Source organism: Marmota marmota, unplaced genomic scaffold (genome assembly GCF_001458135.2).
Source record: "Marmota marmota marmota unplaced genomic scaffold, marMar, whole genome shotgun sequence".
In the NCBI taxonomy this organism is placed as follows: domain Eukaryota; kingdom Metazoa; phylum Chordata; class Mammalia; order Rodentia; family Sciuridae; genus Marmota; species Marmota marmota.
Window position 1 is genome coordinate 5,847,406 of NW_026000136.1, and position 15,129 is coordinate 5,862,534.

The 15,129-nt window shown below is 52.5% G+C and overlaps 1 protein-coding gene across 10 annotated transcripts in view; it reads left to right on the top strand.

Annotated features, from left to right (window-relative positions):
• The window catches only part of Mad1l1 (mitotic arrest deficient 1 like 1), a 352,396-nt gene that overhangs the window by 198,601 nt on the left and 138,666 nt on the right, over positions 1 to 15,129 (top strand). For 9 of the 10 annotated variants that reach the window (XM_015502048.2, XM_048785332.1, XM_048785333.1 and 6 more), the window contains one exon: positions 4,219 to 4,275. The exons of the other annotated variant lie outside the window; for it this stretch is intronic. In XM_015502048.2, the coding sequence (XP_015357534.1) occupies positions 4,219 to 4,275 (57 nt within the window). The remainder of the gene's footprint in view (positions 1 to 4,218; positions 4,276 to 15,129) is intronic. 10 annotated transcript variants of the gene reach the window in all.

Below are 15,129 nucleotides of genomic sequence, written 5' to 3' on the forward strand. Positions count from 1 at the left end.
GCCTTAGCCAAGTTCTCACATACATTCTTTTTAATTCTAAAAACAACCCCATGAGATAGGGATGGTATGCCCATCTTATAGATGGAACAATAAGATTCTGACAGCTGAGCTCATCAGAATTTGTGGAAATCACCATTGGTTGAGAATGACATTGTTGACAGGAAGAAACATCAGAATTTGAACTCTGGTTGTGTGGCTTTAAATTCAGTCCCCCCAGCAGCAATTCTCAGACTTGGGCTTACATCAACATCCCTACAGGGCTGGTCAGAACACTAGACCCTCCCTCTGACTCAGAGCATGAGGACTGGGGCCTGTGACCCTGTGCTTCTAACAAATTCCTGGTAATGCTGGGGAGCCAACCCAGGCCCACACCTGCAACCCAGTGCCCTGCAGAATCGTTAACACTGAGCTGAATGTGCTAGGGCATTCTGGGGCAGGGTTCATGTCTTCCACCTCAGCAAAGCCCACTCCTGCCCACTAAGTTTCCAGACTGGCAGCCTGTACCCTAACCAGGCTCTGCAGACCGTGCACCTGGCCATGGAGCTGCCTGCTTGGGAGTCAGCTCGCTCTGCAGCCAGTGGAAGCTAACTGTCTTCTAGCTGCCATCCATAGGCAAGAGTACTTCTGCATCCATAGCCATACCCCAAGGCCACTGCCTTGCAGAGAAGGCACTCAGCCTCAAACGAGACCTGATTCTATGGCCTAGAAAGATCTCTCAGGATGGCTAGCTTGTCACATTTTGTCACACGTCTGTGTCAGCTAGACCAGGAAAGTGGGCGGCCTGTGGCTTGAGTTTCATCAAGCCCCTCCCGTGTTAACTGTGACCTTGGGGAGATCTGCCTGCATGGGCTACAGCCTCTACGTGGGGCTTACTCTGCTCTCAGGGTCCTCCCAGCCAGCCATCTTGTGATTGGGCAGAAGCTATTGCCAGCCCCCATCAGGGCTTTGAGGTGTCCTGTCCCAGCTTGCGTCCTCCTGCAGGTTTTCTTGCCACGTCCTGGGCCTGCTGCGCGCTGGCAGGGGTGCGAGATCATCAGGAGCCACTTCACACTTCAGGATAAAAATAGCCCTGTTGAGGTCCTGGCACAGCATCCACGTGTCACAAATGATGCGTGTGTCTAGGGCTCGTGTCCGAGCACACGCAGCACCCCATCCAGGGCCCAGCTGGCCATGTGTGTTCCTGCAGTGGATGCTGTACTGGCAATGTGCCACCTTTGCCACATGGTCCCTGGAGACAACCCCTGCATACTGAGACCTGCCCTGTCAGTTGTCTCTGAGATAGCTTTCCACCTCTCCAGAGACTAAACAGGGGCTGCCGTGGGGATTCCAGCACCCCACTCTGGGGCCTCAGCCTCCCTGTCAGTTGCAGCCTTAAGGTCAGGTCTAGCTTTCTTCATGGTGGTGACATCTTGGGCAGAGCAGAAGCTTTCTCAGCTTGAGTGGAATGAACATAACCGAAGGCCATCAACACCAGGCCACTGGCTCAGATGTGCAGATCAGCTGTGGCATTCAGGGAACAGCTGGTGGGCAAGATACCTTGGTGGGGTTTTTCTGCTTAGAAGGCAGCCTGGTCCTAGCAGGAAGTTTTAAGGAGAAGGCAGCAGCAGATGGACTGTGTGGCCGGCTTCGTTTCCTGAGGTCATTGCAGAGGCAGCAAGAAGAAGCCACACTGATGCCCCTAAGAGCATGGAGGAGATACTGTGGAGCTGAGCCCAGCTCCCACTGTCTCTGCTGACCCCCCACTGCATCAGGAACAGCCTTTGCTAGAGGTGCTGCACATGAGCTTGGGGAGAAGAGCCTCCCCTGTCTGTCCTTTCCTGGTGACTGCTGCTATATGTCTGTCTAAGGTGAGAGGGTCCTTATTGCACAGACCCTACAGGGCTGTTAGGGTGATGGTCTTGAACCTGTTGCTTGGCCTCAGGTGAACAAGGTTCAGGACCTTGGGAAGGATCTAGTCACTATCCAGATGCGGACAAGGTGACTGACAGAGCCTCCACTGTGGAGCAGACAGGTTTTCTTCCCCCCAGTAGGTGCCTTTCACCCTGCTGCTTGCTCAGGCCACATGCTCAGGAGGCCTCTTTGCCAGAAGTGCTTGACTGAGCCACAAGATGTGACATATCGCCCAGTGCTCATCACATATGTACATGGCACATTCACAGATGTCTGGTTCTGGTTGACTGTCCTACCAAGGCACAGCTCTGTCTGGAGTTGGTAGGAATCGATGGGACATGTCTGTTGATTTGGGGGAGCTTTCTGGGTGCCTGCTGATGCTGGTGCTCGAGCAGGCACTGGTGAAGTCCCAGTGGTGTCCTGTTTGTCTCTCAGATGCGGGCACTGTAGTCAGAAAAGGCAGCTGCTGCTCACCATCTTTCAGTGGCCAGTGGACAGAGGTAGGATTGTCAAAGCATGTGTAATAGTTTCTTTGAATATATATTTGGGTGGAATTACTGACTTATAGGTTATGCAGATTTAAACTTTAAGAAAATACCAGATTGCTTTCCCAGTAGTTTTCCTTCCCCGTGTCCACATAGATAAGACTCCATTGACTTATGTCCTTTCCACTTCTAGTATTGTAACTAGGAGTTCTGAATTTTGCAGTTTTTGTGTCTTCTTATTGGTCCTGATTTGCATTTTCCTCATTACTGCCCATGTTAATTGCCTTCCTGTGCATGCCGTCGTATGTTTCCTGTTCTGGGAAGTGTGCATCTTGCCCGCTTTTTTGTCCCATAGCTTATGTTTTTGTATTGCTTTGTAGGTGTTTGGAGTGTGGTGGGGGTGTCAGCATCTGCTATGCTTCCCTTGCCCAAGAAACAGCAGCCTCCTCCTCTGGGCAGAGTGGAAGAGTTGTGCACTGAGAACAGGCCCCGGGACTTTGGCCCCCAGCTCCCCTGCCCTGGTCACTGACCACTGATCAGGCTTGCGGTGGGATTTGGCTTCTAGGTTTCAGTTTTCCTTCTTTGCCAGGATTGTGAAGAGGTGGCTAACAGCAGTCAGGAGTCGCCGTGCTGGGAGCCTCCATAGGTGCTCGGCTGCCCTCCCTGTCTGCAGGTGCCTCTCGAGGAGGAGGTCCAGTTGGTGCTACCTCCTGAAGGTGGCTGCCCAGGAGTCAAGTTGAAGGGATGGTTCCTCTAGCCTCTCGCAGAGCTTCCAGCACAAGGAGTCTGCCTTTCTGGGGTGGGCTTTCTCCCTGGCTCTGTGAAGATGACCATATTCTTTCTTGACATAGTTGTATGTGGTCAACTCATTTTGTGGTGGCTTTAGAGATGGAGCTCATGCTGTTCGCCTTAGGGCAGGGAATGTTCCCTTGCCGGCATCCTCCCTTTCTCCATGTGTTGCTTCCTGTCCACTAGAGGCAGCCTGCATAGTGCCTGTGGGGGCTGTGATCTATTCTCACTATGTGGTCTTACCCTGACCTGAGGACATGGCCTGTGAACAGGCCACGTGTGTCTCTGGAGGCCAACCATGCCCATAGGGCTGGGTCCCTGCGCTGCCACTCTGGGATTGGTCTGTGCTTCTTCCCAGGTGGCCTCAGGAGCTGCTGCTGGGTCTCCCATAGACAGCTTCTCATTGCTAGATTGCTTCAGCAGGTTCCAGGCAGCCTCAGGGATGCTGGTCTTGGCTGGAGTTGGAGCTGGTGATGTCAGCCCCATGGCTATGGCAGACATGGTGCCTTGGTGCTCATAGGCTCTTGGTCAGGAGGAGTACAGCTCAGGCCCAGTATAGCCACCCTTGGCTCATCTGGTCAAGAACTCCCTGCTTCTTTGCTTGGCCTTTCCATGGCCCACTCAGAACAGGCTATGTGGAGTTTTAGGTTTGTGTGGCATGTAGCCTATCAGCACAGCCACATCATTCAGTTCCTCTAGAATGTGCATGTGCCAGAGGGAGGTGGATGGTTTCCTCCATCAACTAAGGGCACTGAGCACCCCATGCCAAGTGTCTCCTGTCTCCACACATAACCCAGCAGCAGGGTTTGGGACAGATTTTGGGTGTCATGTTACCAGACTATTCACTCGGTTACATTCATCAAACAGGGATCCTGTCCTGTCTGCAGGGGCAATCAACCCTGGCTGACCTGGTCTGCTGCCAGCTGCCCAACTCCCAGCCCTGCTGGCCCAGCAGGGAGAGGAGGCTGCAGTGAAGGTGGGGGAGGGTCCTTGCTGCAGCCCTGGGAGGGAGTGCTCACACATAGCCTCTGACCGGCTTGGTCTTATTTTGCAGGCTCAGTTGACGCAGGCTCTGGAGGAACTGGGAGGCCAGAAACAGAGAGCTGACATGGTGAGTCCTGAAATGGTGCTCAGCTGTCACGGTGTGGCAAAGGGCTGCCCACATTTTACTGCCTTGATCCTGGGTCTCGCATCCCATCCCTGTCAGGGCTTGTCCTGCAGACATGCGTCCTTCCCTGTCTTTGGAAATGGTGTGGAGAATGGAAGAGTGGTGTGATGGAAAGTGAGTTCCAGTTGTGCCAGTAGCAGACTGCTGGCCTCTGCTGGGTGGCTCCCACTGCCCCACATGTGCAGCAGGCCCTGAAGGACGAGTGATGCCAGAGGTGCTCAGGTGAGCCATGAGGAGATGCAGTGGGGGCTGGGCTCCTGCTGGCCCTAGCAGCACAGGTGGGGTTGGCCCCAGAGAGGTCTGGTTGAGTCCCTGCTGGGCAGAAGCCCAGGTGTGGGGCTGAGCAGAGCGGAGACCCCTGTGGGAAGCTGTGCAGAGGCTTGGCGCGTTCGCTGTCCACTCAGCAAGTACTAAAGGACAGTCTTGTCTTCTCTGGGGATGCAGCAGCCAGCAGCACAGGCTCCTGCCCTCCTGGCTCACAGTGGAGGGTTCCAACTGTGACTGCGCAGAGAATAAACAGCAAGATCTGAGCTGCTAGTGAAGACAGGACTGCAGGGAAAGGGAGAGGGGGCCAGGGCCGAGGGGCAGGGGATGAGGACGGTGGTAGGATGATGGTGGAGGGCCATGGCAAGCAGGGGCTGGCTTCGCTGTAGGGAAAATGGCACAGGTGCTGTAGAGAACCTGAGGACCTGTGCCAGGTCTAAGTGGAGTCCTGTGCCCTGGGTGGCGTTTCTATCCTGGAGCAAGTGTGAAGCTGGAGGGAACCAGAGCGGAACCTGTTTCAGGGCACTCCTGCATCCTGGCCTCGTATCCCGGCAGAAGCTGTGAGCCAGGGCTCCAGGGAGGGCACTTCTGTTTCAAGTCCTGGAGAAGGAAGTGTTTCCCAGGAGAGAGGCTCCTTCCCAGACCCTGTTAGGAGAAGCCATGAGGGGAGAAGGCTGTCCCTTGGAAATCCCCAGGAGCGCCATCCAGGGCAGGCAGGGCTGGTTTTTCGGAAGTAAATGTGGATAGCAGCACTTAGGTAACAGCCCTGAAGCCTCAGGAGGTCAGCTGTAGAGGGACAGCAAGGGGTCCTGGGAGGACTCCTTGCCCTCATGGATGGTGGAGTAGCACGCTGCTGTGCTGAGGCAGCCTTCCAGGAGGGCCGGGGTGGGGCTGCAGGCTGCAGGCCAACCACATCTGGGTGCCAGTGAGGAGACAGGTGGCAGGCTGCAGCACAGCTCAGCGTCAGGAGCATCATTCTTACCACCTCTTCTGAAGCCTCCCGCATCCACTCTGGCTGCTGCTGCACCGCGGTTCACAGTCTGCGACATCCTCCTCACTCTGGCTGCCAGGTTTCAGCATCATGGTGGGCAGCTCTACCCCCTCTTCTTTGACCTGTGGACATTCCACACTTTGTCCTTAATAACTGAGTCCTCCAGGCAGTTCAACAAGGGCCTGTTTCGCGTTGACTTTGAGGAAGCCAGGGTTGAGGTGGGGGCCGGGTGTTCCTTGAGGACTGGTGCATCCATTTACTGAGCCCCAGGGAGACCCTGATGTTCTGTGTGTCAACATGCATGGTTTCCTTGGTGTTGACCTGAATTGAAATGAGCCCAAGGGCCTTGTTTTCATAATGTACACGAGGCCAAGAGGAATTAGAAATGAGTTGTGCTAAGCACATGCCAGGTCTGTGGCTTTATGACTAAGCAGCTGGCTGGTTGCCCACGGCTGCCCTTGAATTTGGACCCTCTATTTTTCCTCAGGAGCAGGAGTGCCTTGACCCTGACCCCTGCCCTCCCCTGTTTCCATGTGGCTTTGGAGAAACTGCTAACCCTGGGTCTCTTCTCAGGGAGGTGAGAAGATAGAAGCTTCTTGGGCCCTTAGGCCAGAGTGGGCATGGGCAGCCCCTGTGGCACAGGTACTGCAGGTCTCCTCTATGAGTAGGCTCTGCACCTTGCCCCAGGCATGTCCCTGGGATGCAGGTGGACAGGGTACAGGTTCCTCGTGTGGGTTTCCTTCAGACGAATGTTGACCGCAGGTTTTTCTCTCTGCCTCTGACTGCCTAGTCCTCAGCTTGTTTCTTCTTGTTTATTTTACTTCTCTCTCCTTCTTTCTAGTTAAAAGGAAAATAAGACATGGTGGTGCCTGGGGGCCAGGGGAACAGCATCTGCTCTTACCTCAGTGGCCGTGAGCCTCTGAACTTCCCACCAGCGCACCTGGGGCCAAGGGGTGTCTGCTGCTAAGTCAGCCCTCATGCTGCCCTTGGGGAGGCTGGGTGGGGAGTGGGGGGGCAGGAACCCAGGGCCTGGCCATCTGTGTTCAGATCCTGACTCTGCCGCTGTTTCCTGTGGGCTGTGTGACTGGCCCCAGGCTCCTCTCCAGCAGGGACTGTCTGTCCTCACTGAGCCTGTGTAGGTGGTTTCCCCTGAGCCACAGACCCCGGGCTAGGCAGCCCCATCCCATGGAGAGCTGTTCTCCATGGGAACGTGCTTTATCTATCATAAGTGTTACTATGGCTAGTCCCACTGAAACTTAGTAGCCCTGTGTAGCAGGTGGCCCCAGATTGCCCAGGCTGCCTGGGTGATCCCAACAGGACGTTCCGTGCCCTTCCTCTCTAGGTGCCTCTCAGCGAGACCATGTTGGATGCTCTCTCCACCCTCCTGCTTCCTGCGCTCCCGGGTCCCTTTGCTGCTGGCTTACTCTGCTCCTTTTGTGGATTCAGCTTGCATTCCCAGCCTTGTTCTTTTGTTCTGACTTGTGGTCCCTTCTGTGCTGGCTCCCAGGGGATGAGGCTGACATCTCTGGCTGGTTCCTCCTCCTCCGGGGAGAAAAGTGCAGAGCAGAGGGGCCATGGGAACCACAGTGGGGCAGGGGGACAGAGCTGTCGACCTCAAGGCCACCCCTCCCATCCTGCTTGCCTTGGGTCTGCAGCCACAACCACACCTCCCCTCCCATGGGTTCTGCAGAGTGGACTCCAGGTCTCATTCCCCTGGCTAAACCGGAACCCCTTACTCCTGGAATTATAAGCAGAATACATATCAGAGTACTGCTGCCATACCCACAGGACCAGCTCTTCATCCAGAGATGGGCGTGGATAAAGGCAGCCAGAGTTCACTGTGCCACCAGCTCTGCCTCTGAGGCCCCCACTCCCTGTGGCAGAGATGGCTTTAGGGGTACTGTCTGGCACCTTGGGTCCTCAACAGTGGGGTCGGGTGGCCCATCTGGAGAACTCCTTACACAAGGTGTCCAAGGCTGCTGGGGGAGGCAGCCCTACCTCCATGTCTGCAGCCCCTCTCTCAGAGCATCTGCCAGGAGGAAAAGGAGAACTTTAAACATCTCTAGCTAATTGCAGATGACAAGACAAAGGCAGTTTGACTTCCCATTATTAACCAGCAAACCATACTAATTAGTGAACATAAGTACAGTTCATGCTTTTTTCTTTAAGTGCAATTAATATCACAAGGAAAGAAGTCCTGGGCCACAGTCCTGTCACTAACACACCTCATCCTAATTAGATATGGCTAGTGGTGGCTGAAGAGATGAAAGTTTTGATCACAACTATAAAAAATCCTCAAATATTTTATATACTTGAGAGAGTGAGGATTGAGAGTTTATTTTCTGGTTTAAGAGGCATGACACCCCTCACAGCTTGATGTAAATAAGCAGCTGTTTCTCTCAGTTTCCAGTTTCCCCCAATGGGGTTCTTCTTTGGCTCCTACTCCTCACTCCCACAAGAGCTCTCAGGTGGGTGGGTCTGTCCCAGGAAAGCGCTGTGGCTGCAGCAGAGCCAGGGCTCAGCCAGCCCCCCCGCCACCCTACTCTGCTCCCTCCACAGTCACCTTCATGTACGGAGGCTGCTTGCCCTGGGTAGCGAGTGTTCCACAGAGGGTCCCGCGTCTGGGACCTCCAGTAAGGCAGCCCTGCGTCTTGTGTGAAGGCCCCGGGCGTCGGGCCCTCATGTGCAGGAGTGTGCCGTCTCTGGAGTCCACTTGGTTTCTTGGAGCCTCAGGCTTCTTGCTATGGGCTATGTGCAAGGAAGAGCTGGACCCATCCTCGGGGGCCTTGCTGGTACACTGTCCTCCTTGGTGCTGATGCCAGGTTGGGTCTTGGACCAGAAGCAAGCTGGTTCTTCAGTGTTTGTGACTGTTACCTGTCCATCACGATTCTGCTCTTGTCACAACCTGCCAGCTCGGCCCCCACTGCCCAGCCAGTGACTGTGAGCCCTTCCTGGTAGGGAGACTGGCAGAGCAGTTACTCTGTGCGAAGGTCCTGCTTGTGACTGGGCACCAGGCTGGAGAAAATTGATGTGTGGTGAGCTCTGGAGGAGAACTGACTGCAGGATGGAGGGGTGACGCTGAAGGCTAAGGGCTGTCCCCTGGTTTGGGCAGCCAGTTCACTTTATGCCACACAAAGTGTGTCCCAAGTGAGTCTGGAGAAAGTTTGAAGTCTGAGTCTCTGGCCTCCTTCCACTGGCCTCCCTCCCATCCTTGATGTGCCCATGTCACACCTAGAGCCTCTCACGTGCACACAGGAGCAGTCCTCCCTGCGGTGTGGCCACAGGCAGGCACTTTGCTTGCTGAGTTTCTATTTATTTTAATTTTTGTTTTTTTAAGTATGACATAGAATCTTTTTTTTTATTTTATTCTTAGATTTTATTTTTAATTTTTGTTTGTTTAATTAGTTATACATGACAGTAGAATGCATTTATGCACTTTGATATATCATACACAAATGGGGTATAATTTCTCATTTTTCCTATTATACATGTTGTAGCTCCCTGAACTTTCACTGCCTCATCCCCAAATTGGAGGGAGAGGAAGTTCCTTGGATATCTGTCAAGTCTGCCTGAATGTGTGCGTTTGAAAAGACCCAGGCCTCTTAGTGCAGCGTTGCTGGGGGGTGACCGTAGCCTGGTCCTCTTTGGGCGCCATGGAGCTGGCGCAGGGCTCTCTTCCTGCGCCCATTAGTCTGACTTCTGCCTTTAGTCTTATTTCTGGCGTACATGGTGAGGCTCCTCCGTGCGAGAGAGGACTCTTGCAGACCGAGGCAGACAACAGGTTCCCTTTAAGCACCTCTTGCATTCAGGCTAAACTTACCTGATGCAGTATTTACCAAGTGCCTCTTCTGGATCTCACTCTGAAGGTTCAGGGAGGCTGTGACTGTGTCTCAGGACTGTCTCCCTGCTATAACAAAAATGCCACACATTGGATGGCTTAAAGAAATATAAGGCTGGCAGCTCTGGAGGCTGGATATCCAAGGTTAAGTGTCTGGTGAAGCTCCTCCCTGGTTCTCGCTGTTGCTTAGTGTGTTGAGAGGGGTGATCAAGCTCCTGGGCCCCTTCCTTGAGGGCACTGGTCACACTTCAGGATCGTATCATCTCCCAGAGGTTCCTCCCGAGACTACCACCCTGGGTGAGATTTTAGCATGTGGATTTGGGACGTAGACGAGCAGTCTGGCGTGTTCTCATCTTGAATGTGGCCAGCCTGTGTCTTCACCTAGTCCTTGCCACCTGGCAAGGGCGTGCCCATACACCCTCCCTCTTGCGCTGACCCCCAGCCCCTTGCCCGCTCTGAGCAGCCCTCTTCTCACACTTCTCGTGCTGTCCCTTCTCCTGGAATGTGCTCAGTGTTGCAGAGCCCAGTTGTCCCTTCAGGTGAAGATGCACTTTGCCAGCCCTCTTCCCTGCTAGTCCCTCCTTTCATGCAGACATGCTCTTTTCATGCTGCCTTTGTGGGACATGATTGTCATCACCACCACCATCATCTCACCATCGCATTTTCCTAGGCACAGTGATCTTAGGGTAACCAGTGTTTGCTGCTGCACATTTTGTTCCCGTCACATACTCAGTGCTCTGTGTGGCTTGTTTCACCATGACCCTCCCGGCAAACCCGTAAGCTGGTCAAATTGTGGTTCCAATTATTCCGAGGAGGGAACAGGCTCAGTGAGGACTGTGATGTGCCCATGTTTCCATAGTTAGGAGATAGCCTGCTGGGGCTCAGTCCCAGGTGCCTCCAAACCCTGGGACCCCTGTACTGCAGCCATGAGGTGCCATTTCCAAGTGTCCCGTGAGCTCCACAGAAATGGGGGATCTAGTAGAACTCAGCCTCCGAGCACGGGCCAGGGCCAGGCCAGCAGCTGACTGATTAGATGTGGACATTTAGGAGCAGGCTGTCCATGCACCTCTGTCTCTTCCCATCAGGTCAGCAAAGGTCCAAGACCCTGTCACCTTGCAAGGGTCATCTGCACTTTAGAAACAGTAGTCTGAAAGTTGTTGCCTTAGCCCAGAAAATAAGTTTCCAATGGCTTAATTTCTGGCCCTTAGCCATAGAAGGTAGGTGGATCCCCACTCACCTCCAGAAAAGTAGAAGAAAAGTTCCATTGTGGCAGAAGCACTGCCGCCAGGACATAGATTCTGAGTGGCAGAACCCTATGCAGTGTGTGGTGTCTATTCTGTGAGACCTTTCTGTGGTTTTCTTTTGCAGAATCGCCCTAGGCATCCTCATGTTTTCTCTTTCAAGTGAACTTCAGAGTCAGCTTCCCAGGGTTCCTAGAAACCCTGTTGGAATTGTGTGACCCACGGGCTGACTCCCGTGAGGTCTTTGCAGTATGGACACCTCATGTGCTTCTTCCCCATGTTGGCCTCTCTGTCCTTCCCTCCAGCTGGAGGTTCTCACCCCTCTGTTAGGTGTACTTCTGGTGTGTGTCCCTTGGCAGATGCACTCCCAGGTGTTTGTAGTTCCTTTTGCTGGCAGGTTGCTTGTTTATAACCCCTGCTGGGCTCAGGGGAGGAAGAGGAGAGAAGAGGAGAAGGTGTGTGCTTTAGCAGAAAGAACCCCTGTGGATTCTACCAGACAAAAGGTAAAAAGATTTAGTCTATAATCACAAAAAGAAGAATTGGTTAATTTATCTTTAGAAAGCTGGGAGTAATTCCACCAAGGGGCAGGTCTTGCCCTCATCCTAGTTCTAGGTACTCAGTGCTTTGTGATTTAAACTCTGTGCACCTTTAGTGGCGCTCTCTGCTCAGCTCTTTTCCAGCTACCAGTTTCGTGCTGTGTCAGCCTTCAGCACTTCTCCTCTGCTATGCTGCTCAAGCCCCCAGGCCCCTCACTCACTGTCCTGAGCTCCCTCTTGGGGTGGGGTGTCTGGGAGAGGGCAGGTGACCCTGCCTGGTGCAGGAGCTTGGAGAAGCTCTCCTTTCTATTGAAGAGCCTGCCCTGCCAGCTTTTCCAGAGTCACTTGCCTTCTTCGTTCCTGAGCCCTGCCAGCAGCTCCTCCCGGGCACGTCTTGCCCTCCACACTGCTCCGCAGTCCCAGTGTTGCTTGATCCTTGTGCACCTGGGCTTTCCCTCCAACCAGGAAGCATGGGGCCATGTGGATGCCTGTGTCAACTGCCACTAAGCTCCAGAGAGCCCCTGCCAGGGTAACCTATGCATGCAAGGTCTCGCAAGGACATGGAGCCTCCGGATTAGAGCAACTGCTTGGTGGGGAAGCCCCTTTCCATAGGGGCCTCATGTTCAGTTGCTTCTCCTAGGCAGATTTCATTGTCCTGCATCCAGCAGGCAGGAAGTTAGCTGCAGACCCTCGCATCTTACCTGCTCTTCTAGGGAGGAGGCACCTCACTGATTCTGGTCAAGTATCAGAGCCAGTGGAAGCACATGTGCACCGACATCACTCATCAGGCCCTGGAGCCATCGTCCTGCCAGGGCGGATGGGCTGGGGTTTCCCCCAACAAGAGCAGGATTTGGGGTGGCAGGAACCCCCTTAAAGCGTGTTGGCACTCCTACATGTGCCAGGTAGCACTGCTTCTAGACTTGCACTGCTGTTGATTTTATTCTGTTTCACCTCTCAGTACTGGCTTCCTCCAAGTCTCAACTGCTCTGCCTTCTGCTGCCCTAGAGCGGAGGCACAGTTGGCTCAGCACTTATCTGTCAGTGGCCATGTACCTACCCCAGACCTTCCAGCGCTGACAGTACAGCACTGTCCATCCCTTTGGAGCTTAGTCACTCTGCTCTGCAGAGGCCTCCTCCCTAGGGTGGCACCAAGGACCACTTCAGAGCAACGAGCTGGCTGTCCCGGGTGGAAACTATTGGGCTATGCACTCCAGCGGGGCTTCTTTTTCTGAGGAGCAGTTGTTTCCCAGCTCAGGGACTGGCTGTGCTTAGCAGGTGGTGACTGTGTGAGCTGTCACTGGCTATACAGCCTCTTGTAGCCCATGTCTTCCTCCAAGCTGGAATGGAAATGGTGACGAGGGCTTAATTTAAGATCCCCCCCTCACCTTACCAAGAAGCAGAAGCCTCTCCAGAGACCCTCCTGGTGATGGGCTGGACGTAGAGCAGGATGGTGGCCTCTGGGCAAGGTTCCCATCCTGATCTCAGAATCACCTCTTGGAGACCAGAGCCATTTCTTCCCAGATTGTGCCCTTGGGAGCCCGTTGTGGCCTCAGAGCCTTCTAAGACCCAGCACTTAGTGTCACCAACACTCCAGTGGTATTTATCACAGATAAAGACTCACATATGTCGTCGAGTTCCCTGTTCAATGGTCTTGGCATCCTTGTTAAAAAGCAGCTGAGTCAGGCACAGTGGTGCATGCCTATAGTCCCAGCAACTCAGGAGGCTGAGGCACGAAGATCGCAAGTTCATGTGACACTGCATGGGTGTGTGCACATGGAAGAGCATGCTGCCTCTGGTGCCCAGCAATGGTCACGTTAATTAGAATTGCTGTTGAGTGTGGGGGGAGCAAGTTGCCCAGCTTTTCCACTGGTTATTACTTTGTGGAATTAGGTAAGGCCTCTGGGATCAAACCATGCATCCTCTCAAATTAAACTGAAATACACAGTCTCTATTTAAAGATTTTGCCATGCAGGGGAGGCAGCCATGAGCACTATTAGCATTAAAGTTCCATGAAGCTTTGGGGTTAAGGGCACAGCTGGCAGGCTAGGCCTGCGCAGAGAGGAGGGACCTATGGACAGGAGCACGGGGCAGGTTTAGGGCACTGGGCTATCATGACCTAGGGAGGCTCCTGGGCTCTGTGCTGGTGTGGGCAGCTCTCACAGGAGTCCATGCCTGGTTCTGCTGCAGTCTGGGTTTTATGCCATCTGCTTGGAGAGCTCCACCTTAAAGTGTTAGCCGTTTCCTACTTTGGGTATCTGGACTGTCCTGGCCTTGGCCCTGCTCTCTGCTCCTCTCCTAGAAAAACTGCAGTTGTCCTACCTGAAATTCAGTTGTTTTCATCTTATTTGCATGTACCTTTGGATTGTGTAAATAAGATTCAAAATCTGGTCTGTAAGATCAACCAAATTGATAAACCCCTAGCCAAAGCAATCAGGAAAGAAAGTGGGAAGACAGAAAGTACCATATCAGGAGTGAGAGAACTAACACTCGTTTTATGGTTTTTGTTTTTGTTTTTAGATTAGAGCCACCCTAGTGGGTGTGAAGTGGTATCTCATGGCTTTGATTTGCACCTCCCTGGTGGTCAGCGTGTGCCTCCATGCCCGGCTCCATTGCCCATTTTTAAACTGGGCCATCTTTTTGTTGATGAGTTGCAAGAGTTCTTTGTGCATTCTGAATACTAAATCTTTGTCAGGGTTATGATTTTCAAATACCTGCCCCCTATCTGTAGTGTGTCTTTTTATTCTCTTGATAAAGTGCTTTGGTTATACAGAAAGTTTTAGTTTTGATGAAGTCTTATTTTATCTGTTTTTTTCAGTGCCATATCTTAATAAGTCATTGCCTGATCCAAAGTTAGGAGGATTTACTCCTATGTTTCCTTCTAAGAGTTTTGTAATTTTACCTTTTACATATAGGTTTTAATCCATTTTGAGTTGATTTTTTAATATGGTGTGAGGTAGGGGTCCAACTTGATTCTTTGTATGTGGATGTTCAGTGGCCTCAAAACCATTTGTGAAGAGACTCTTCTTTCCCTGTTCAATGGTCTTGGCATCCTTGTTTAAAAGCAACTGAGTCAGGCACAGTGGTGCACGCCTGTAATCCCAGCGACTCAGGAGGCTGAGGCATGAAGATCGCAAGTTCAAGGCCAGCCTCAGCAACTTAGTGAGGCCCTTAGCAACTTAGTCAGACCTTGTCTCAAAATATAAAAAAGGCTGGGGATATGGTTCAGTAGTTAAGTACCCCTTGGTTCAATTTCTGTGTTATGGTTTAGGTCTGAGGTGTCCCCCCAAAGCTCACATGTGAGACAATGCAAGAAGGTTCAGAGGAGAAATGGTTGGATGGTAGGAGTCTTAACCTCATCAGTGATTTGATCCACTGGTAGGGATTAATTGAAGTGGTAGATATGGCTGGAGGAGGTGGGAGTTGGGATGTGGCTACAGGGTATATATTTTGTATCTGGAGAGTGAAGTCTCTCTCTGCTTCTTGATCACCGTGATGGGAGCGCCTTCCCTGTACCACCCTCTCCCGCCATGATGTTTAGCCTCACCTCCAGCCCTGAGGAAGGAGCTGGCCTTCTGTGGACTAAGACATCTGAAACTGTGAGCCCTCAAATAAACCTTTCCTACTCTATAGTTGTTCTGGTCAGATCCTTTAGTCATAGCAGTGAAAAAGCTGACTAAAACATTCTGGTACCAAAAAAACAAAACAAAACAAAATCCAGTGATCGATCATAGGTATTCAGGTTTATTTTGGGACTCAGTTCTGTTCTGTTTATCTTTCCTTATTCTATTGCCGGATTGTTTTAATCATTGTAGCTTTGTACTAAGTTGGGGAAAATCTTTCAACTTTATGTTCTTTCCTTTAAGATTGTCTTGTCTATTGAGGGTCTCTTGCAGTTCCACATGAATTTCAGGATAAGTGTCCCCCCCCC